General features: G+C 41.4%; 1 protein-coding gene across 1 annotated transcript; it reads right to left on the minus strand.

Moving 5' to 3' along the window:
* Window positions 1-3,954: 3,954 nt before the first annotated feature.
* LOC118965579 (myelin and lymphocyte protein) lies at window positions 3,955-6,295 on the minus strand. The gene is made up of 4 exons (XM_090242194.1): window positions 6,030-6,295; window positions 4,801-4,965; window positions 4,320-4,451; window positions 3,955-4,227 (listed from the first exon to the last, which is right to left on the minus strand). The coding sequence occupies exons 1-4, from the start codon at window positions 6,114-6,116 to the stop codon at window positions 4,150-4,152; spliced, it is 462 nt and encodes a 153-aa protein (XP_090098320.1). The 5' UTR covers window positions 6,117-6,295; the 3' UTR covers window positions 3,955-4,149.
* Window positions 6,296-7,337: the final 1,042 nt, after the last annotated feature.

Raw genomic sequence — 7,337 nt, forward strand, 5'->3', positions numbered from 1 at the left:
CCAAAACAGCAATGGACAAGGCATATTGACATTAGGGAGAGGCATGTGTAGCCAAGTGATCATAGGGGTCCAGTGAGTGGCTCAGGCGGACCGGAGAAACGGCGATTCAGGCAGCTAGCGGGCCGGGGCTAGCAAGAGCAGAAAGGGCCTTAGAGGGACGTCGCGACGGAAGAAGTCAGTTTTGTCAGACAACACAATGACACAGATGTCTCACATTTTGAGGGAGCGTGAAATCGGCATGCTGACTGCAGGAATATCCACCAGAGCGTTTGTCAGAGAATTTAATATAAAGTTCTCTACCCTAAGCCGCCTCCAATGTCATTTTAGATCATTTGGCAGTACGTCCAACAGGCCTCACAACCGCAGACCACATGTATGGCGTCGTGTGAGTGAGCTGTTTGCTGATGTCAACGTTGTAAACAGAGTGCCCCATGGTGGAGGTGGGGTTATGGTATGGCCAGGCATAAGCTACGGACAACAAACACAATTACATTTTATTGATGGCAGTTTGAATGCACAGAGATACAGTGGCAAGATCCCAAGGCCCATTGTTGTACCATTTATCTGCTGCAATTACCTCATGTTTCAATATGATAATGCACGGCCCCATGTTGCAAGGATCTGTACACAATTCTTGGAAGCTGAAAATGTTACTGGTCTTCCATGGCCTGCATACTCACCAGACATGTCACCCATTAAGCATGTTTGGGATGCTCTGGATCGACGTGTACGAACGCACGTTCCAGTTCCCGTCAATATCTAGCAACTTTGCACATCCATTTATCCACAGGCCACAATCAATAACCTGATCAACTCCATGCGAAGGAAATGTGTCACACTGCATGAGGCAAATGGTGGTTACACCAGATACTGACTGGTTTTCTGATCCACGCCACTACATTTTTTAAAGGTATCTGTGACCAACAGATGCATATCTGTATTCCCAGTCTTTTGAAATCCATAGATTAGGGCCTAATTAATTCATTTCAATGGACTGATTTACTTAAATGAACTGTAATTCAGTAAAATCTTTGAAATTGTTGCATGTTGGGTTTACATTTTTGTTCAGTATAGTTCTAACAGAAAGGACAATAGAGGATTCCAATTCAAGCATTCTTTGAGAAACTGCCTTGAGATGAAGAACATGATTCTGACGTTACCTGTTTAGTGAGTTTCTTGCAGGTCTCAAATCTAGATCTTCAATGAATAAAGCTTCTAAGTTTCGATGGGTTAATAGCAGTATGGCCAAATTCAATGTTTCCTCATATATTTTGTAAATATTTTAATTGAATACCTAAAGGGATCCTACAATTAAATATAGAATAGCTAAATGATCCTTGGTATGACCATCTTACAACAATTCCCCTCCTGGCTTAGACTCTAGAGAAGGGGTGTCGAACTTATTCCATGGAGGGCCAAGTGTCTGCTTGTCTTTGGTTCCTCCATTCAATTTGTGTCCAATTAGGAACTAGACAACCAGGTGAGGGGAGTTTCTAACTAATCACTGACTTTCATTCAGCAATCAAGTACAAGGGTGGAGCGAAAAAACCCGCAGGCACTCGGCCCTCCGTGGAATGAGTTTCACACGTACTCTAGAGTGTTGAAGCATTCTCTGGGAGACAACTTTGAGATGAAGAGAGAGATGTGACGTTTACTGGGTTTCTTGCAGGTGTCAAATCCAGATTTTGAATGAAGCACCAAAAGACCAAGTTATAATAATAATTCATTGGTTTTATATATTTATATTTAAAGTATTTAAAGTCTACTGTACAAAAGCAACTTGTACTGCAGAGCATATTACAAAAAACACATAGTACAAAAAAGAGACAGAAATGATGTATTTTGTTGTCACCAAAGAATGATTGCATTCCTTCTGTGATGTAACACTTAGATAAGTGGCATCTGCATCTTATGGAATGATGTCTGTGAGGCATCATGATCAGGCACGAATGATCATGCATCATATTTGTAACAACAGTTACAAAAAAATGAAAGAGATCTTGCCTACATGTGGAATGGAATAAATAAAGAGTGGAAAAAAGTTTCATTGTGAGGACATCCACCACAACATATTATCAGCCCACGCTTAATTGACAAACTGTTGGTGTGGTGCTTTTCCAAAGAAATAAGTAAGGCATAGGTTATTACTATGTAATGAGTGTTTTACCATGTTGTTCAGCAGCCTGCATTTCATTTTAAACCTTTATTTAACTAGGCAAGTCAATTAAGAACAAATTCTTATTTACAATGATGGCCTACCTCGGCCATACGCTGGGCCAATTGTGCAATGCCCTATGGGATTTCCGATCACGGCCGGATGTGATTCAGTCTGGATTTGAACCAGGGACTGTAGTGACACCTCTTGCACTGAGATGCAGTGCTTTAGACCGCTGCGTCACTCAGGGGTCCTCAAAGCTGGGGCAGACTGGCCATCTGGCATTTCTAGCTAATGCCAGAAGGCCTGGTCCAATTTTGCCTAGCGGGCCTGTCTAACCTGGATGTGTTGCTTAAAATGATCAGTATCTGGATAATAATGGGGGCCTCAACGGAAGAAAATGGGCCGTTGTGTTTCTGTTCCCTGTCCGCCACTGGCCTAAAGCCTTCCATACTATTCTAAATTCCTTGTAATTTCTGTAGCATAACAAATGAATGCCATAGGCTAGGCTGCATACTCTGCAATCACTGCGATATGCCTACTATTTGCTTTCAACTACTACAGTGAACTAACGGAGCGACAGGTGTTCCCTTATAAAGATGACTTGCAAAACCTGCTGCGGCATTGTGGTAGGCAGTCCACCTTTTGCCAACTGGACACACCCTACACAAATAAGACTACATGTTGACCTTTTTGTTCAAGAAAATGACAAAAGAAACTGTGTGTGAAAAATGCATTGCTGAGGAACTCAGTCCTTTGTTTGCCTCTACACTATGTTCTGGTGATAGCGTATACATTTTTCACGAGAGCAGCCACCGAGACCTCTTCAGTTCCTATGTTCTAATAGGTCTACCCTACCATAACAAAATGCATTGCTTCACATCAGCATTTTTATTGAACATCGTTGTAATAGTTTTTGCTACACCTGGACATAATATTATGCACCCCCCTATCCACATCGAAAAGACAGCAGTGGAGAAGGTGGAAAGTTTTAAGTTCCTCGGCGTACACATCACGGACAAACTGAAATGGTCCACCCACACAGACAGCGTGGTGAAGAAGGCACAGCAGCGCCTCTTCAACCTCTGGAGGCTGAAGAAATGTGGCTTGTCACCTAAAACCATGACAAACTTCTACAGATGCACAATTGAGATTATCCTGTCAGACTGTATCACCGCCTGGTACGACAACTGCACCGCCCTCAAACTACCTGCCCTCCAGGAGACCTACAGCACCCGATGTCAAAGGAAGGTCAAATAGATCATCAAGGACAACAACCACCCCTGTTCACCCCGCTACCATCCAGAAGGCGAGGTCAGTACAGGTGCATCGAATCTGGGAACGAGAGACTGAATAACAGCTTCAATCTCAAGGCCATCAGACTGCTTAACAGCAATTAATAACTCAGAGATGCTGCTGCCTACATAGAGACTCACTATTCACTTTAAACAATGACACTTTAAAAAAAATTACATATCTTACATTACTCATCTCATGTGTATATACTGTATCTTATACCATGTATTATATCTTGCCTAAGCCGCTCGGTCATTGCTCATCCCTATATTTATATGTACATATTGTTATTCCATCCCTTTACTTAGATTTGTGTGTATTAGGTAGTTGTTGTAGAATTGTTAGATTACATGTTAGATATTACTGCACTGTCAGAACTAGAAGCACAAGCATTTCGCAACACTCGCATTAACATCTGCAAACCATATGTATGTGAACAATACATTATTTGACATTCACTTTTTCTATCGAATTCGATCTCAGCAACTGAAACAGGCACTTGGTTAAGTATAAAATATATTTATTTATCTTTTTATTTATATTGTATATGCATTTCACTCCAAATTGGTTTACGGTATTTGCAGGAAGAAAATAATATAGAAAAAGATTTGAATATGTATAGATTACAATTGATGTCATATCAAAGCCTTCTCTAATGTCTGTTGCCCCATTGTCTGTTGTCTTGTGGATGCTGGTCTTCATGAGGAACTCTTCCATCTCATCGTAGAGAAGATGGCATGGAGGGTGTAGAGCAGAGTCACCACATAACACATCACCTACAGGAAAAATACAAGATACAGAAAGGTGAGGAGTGGGATGGACCACTAGAAGAACACTTTGTTTGAATCACAGGAGTGAAGGAACCTACCACTGCAGCAATATCCAATTGGTATTCTTTGAAGAAAGTACTGGTAACTGATTTCAGACTAATGGTGATGTAGGCCTGTACCACTGCTGCACTGAGGTAGAAGAAGGCTGCAAGGGAATGATACACAACATCCTGAAGAGAGAGAGAGGGAGAGAGAGAGAGAGAGAGAGAGAGAGAGAGAGAGAGAGAGAGAGAGAGAGAGAGAGAGAGAGAGAGAGAGAGAGAGAGAGAGAGAAGCAACATGATAGTTAGTCATCATCCAGTTATACTACCTGTTATAACACTACAGCCATTCAATAGAAAGAATGTTCAAATATACTCTCATCATCATCATCATCACCATCGTCATCATCACCATCATCATCATTCTGTTTGATTAGACATTTAGGATGGGAAGAAAATCTGTTCCATTGTCATTTTCATCCTTTTTGAGTAAATCACTTTTATCAAAGATGGCTGTATGAATGTCTCTCATACTCACCAGTGTAGGCCAGATGCTGCTCTTATTGGCTCCACTGATGAAGATGAGGAACCACAGGGTAGTGAAGATGAAGCAGAACACAGAGACAAACATCACCCAGCCCTGAGGGTTCGCAATCAGCACTTTTGTGGAGGCCACCAGAGTCCACACCAGACCTCCGAATATCTGCCACACACACACGCGCACGCGCACATGCACACACACACACACACACAGGAGAGAGAGAGAGAGAGAGAGTGAGAGAGAGGGAGAGAGAGAGTTAGAGTGAGAGAGAACACAGAACACGTACGGTCATAATGTAAACATCAATGCATTTAGTTGACAAGTTGTTGGTCAAGGGATTTGATGGTTCAATCAGCCATCCACTTCTTAATGTCACCCCAATAGTGTCAATCCATGTGTTGTGGTAAGACCACAGAGAGCAGGCCACAGTAACAGGGTAAGTAAACATGCACCTCTAGGCAAGGTCTGATAGCTTTAACTTACTAAAGCTAATTTCGTCAGGGGTTCAACCATTTGCATAGAACATTTCGCCAGGTAATAATGGCTGTGACAGCTAGTGCATGCAACAGTCAGTAGGCTAACAGTTTTGAGTTCTATGTTATCCGTCAAAAACATCCATAATCATACGCCTTTTGATTAGTTACTAGATACCACTGCCACAATTTCTCTATAGAGAATCTGGCACTCCGTCGTACATGGTCATTTCCAAACTCACACACACATTCTGCCCCCTCCTTCAACAAACATGCCAGTAAAGAGAGGATGAATGGTGTTTGGATACAGCGCGGAACATGCCATAGCCATAGTTTGGTTTCAGATAAGGATTTAGCTGATATTCACAAACCAGAAATCAACATATTTTCAAATACTATGGCAATAATTACCAGCAGAAATAAACCAACATTTATTTAGCCAGGAAAAGTCCATTGTCACACATAGTCTCTTCCACAAGGGATACCTGACCAGGGATACCTGCAGCAATCAAAGAAGTGCTTGGTATGAGTCTACACACAGTGTCTACCACTCTAAAGTAATACTCCTTTCAGTGCACTCTGAATTACATCATGCATACATACCCAAATATTACCTTGAACAATCAAATGTCTTATCTCCCTCTGATAAATGTGAAGGGCATTAGAGTAAATCATATTTCTAGAGTAAAGAGCAATGCCAGTAGTCCAGTCACAGCTGAGAGCAGAACACTTATTTGATTTGTCTGTACTCACAAACTCAGGGATGAAGAAGAGGTCTGGAACAGTGGTGAACACACTGGTGCCACTGGGCAGAGGGTTAGTGGAGGCGCTGGAAGCCATATTCCCAAAGTGTCAAGGTCTACCTGTGTGTTGGCGTTTTGTTGATGTGGGAGTGTGCCCAACACAGTTCTCCCTAAAGTGAGACCTGTGACCTAAACACTTCTGCCTTTAAAGCCCTGCTTCCTTAACCCACCCACACCTGTTCCTCCTCCTCCAGTCTTTCTCTTGTCGTTTTATTTCTTCAAATCAAATCAAATTTTATTTGTCACATACACATGGTTAGCAGATGTTAATGCGAGTGTAGCGAAATGCTTGTGCTTCTAGTTCCGACAATGCAGTAATAACAAGTAATCTAACTAACAATTCCAAAGCTACTGTGTAAGGGGATAAAGAATATGTACATAAGGATATATGAATGAGTGATGGTACAGAAATACCAGTTGGTTGTGTCAGCTTGTGTACAGATGTAGGATCTGAATTTGATCACTATTTTGTTTTTAGGAGAAGCAGGAAATGCAAACTTGTCGTGTATTTGAGTTTAAAAAAGGCTTCTAAAGTGTTACATTTCTGACATGATTTGCCCTAAAAAAAATGGATCAACACCTACAAAAACTCTCCAAAATGGCTTGTGTTGTGTTCTATTGCTTTTGAAGGAGCTGTCAGGACATGTCATGCTTTGATGACAGTTATAGTGATAGTGATAATTTCCTCAGCAGCTGTCCACTGCTCGCTCCGGATGCTCTTGCTGCTTTAGCTTTTCAGTTCATTTCCACCTACATTCCAGTATGCAACTACTAACAGTCACCACCTTCCACAAGCATCATGAAAACAAAACTTTGCAGCAAGAAAACAAAACAATGCAGCAAGAAAATAGCATCAAAGAACTCAAGAGCTTTAAACAGTAAACTTTGTAAACTCAAAGTATACATTTCTGCTGTACTTTTCCGTACTCTGACTTTCCATGTTATCTCTCCTTGACTATTTTCAGACTCTTTATGGTGTATAGTTATCGTATTTTAATGGTTCTTTTAGTCAACTTATGAGTTATTAACAATTATGTGTCCTGTTTACCTCAACTTGGCAACCCCTTGGCAGGGAGTCTCTAGTTTGTAGCCTGAAGAAGCATTAATTCAGACATGAACAGCTCTCCAAAAAGGGATCCTTCCAATAGTGCTGTCTGTCTTAAGCCAGACAGGCCAGACAGGCATTTATTTCAATAGTGTTCTCTTAATATGGTCTTGAACTTGATGGTTGAACTAATGGTAGGATTCAAACTAAGTA

The sequence above is a fragment of the Oncorhynchus mykiss genome, chromosome 1 (genome assembly GCF_057628025.1).
Source record: "Oncorhynchus mykiss isolate SJ-2025 chromosome 1, ASM5762802v1, whole genome shotgun sequence".
Taxonomy (NCBI): domain Eukaryota; kingdom Metazoa; phylum Chordata; class Actinopteri; order Salmoniformes; family Salmonidae; genus Oncorhynchus; species Oncorhynchus mykiss.

Coding starts and splice junctions, on each gene's coding strand:
- LOC118965579 (XM_090242194.1), bottom strand. CDS start 6,116: ATGGCTTCCAGCGCCTCCACTAACCCTCTGCCCAGTGGCACCAGTGTG. Junction 4,966..6,029: donor TCTTCTTCATCCCTGAGTTT/GTGAGTACAGAC, acceptor TGTGTGTGGCAG/ATATTCGGAGGTCTGGTGTG. Junction 4,452..4,800: donor GCAGCATCTGGCCTACACTG/GTGAGTATGAGA, acceptor CTCTCTCTTCAG/GATGTTGTGTATCATTCCCT.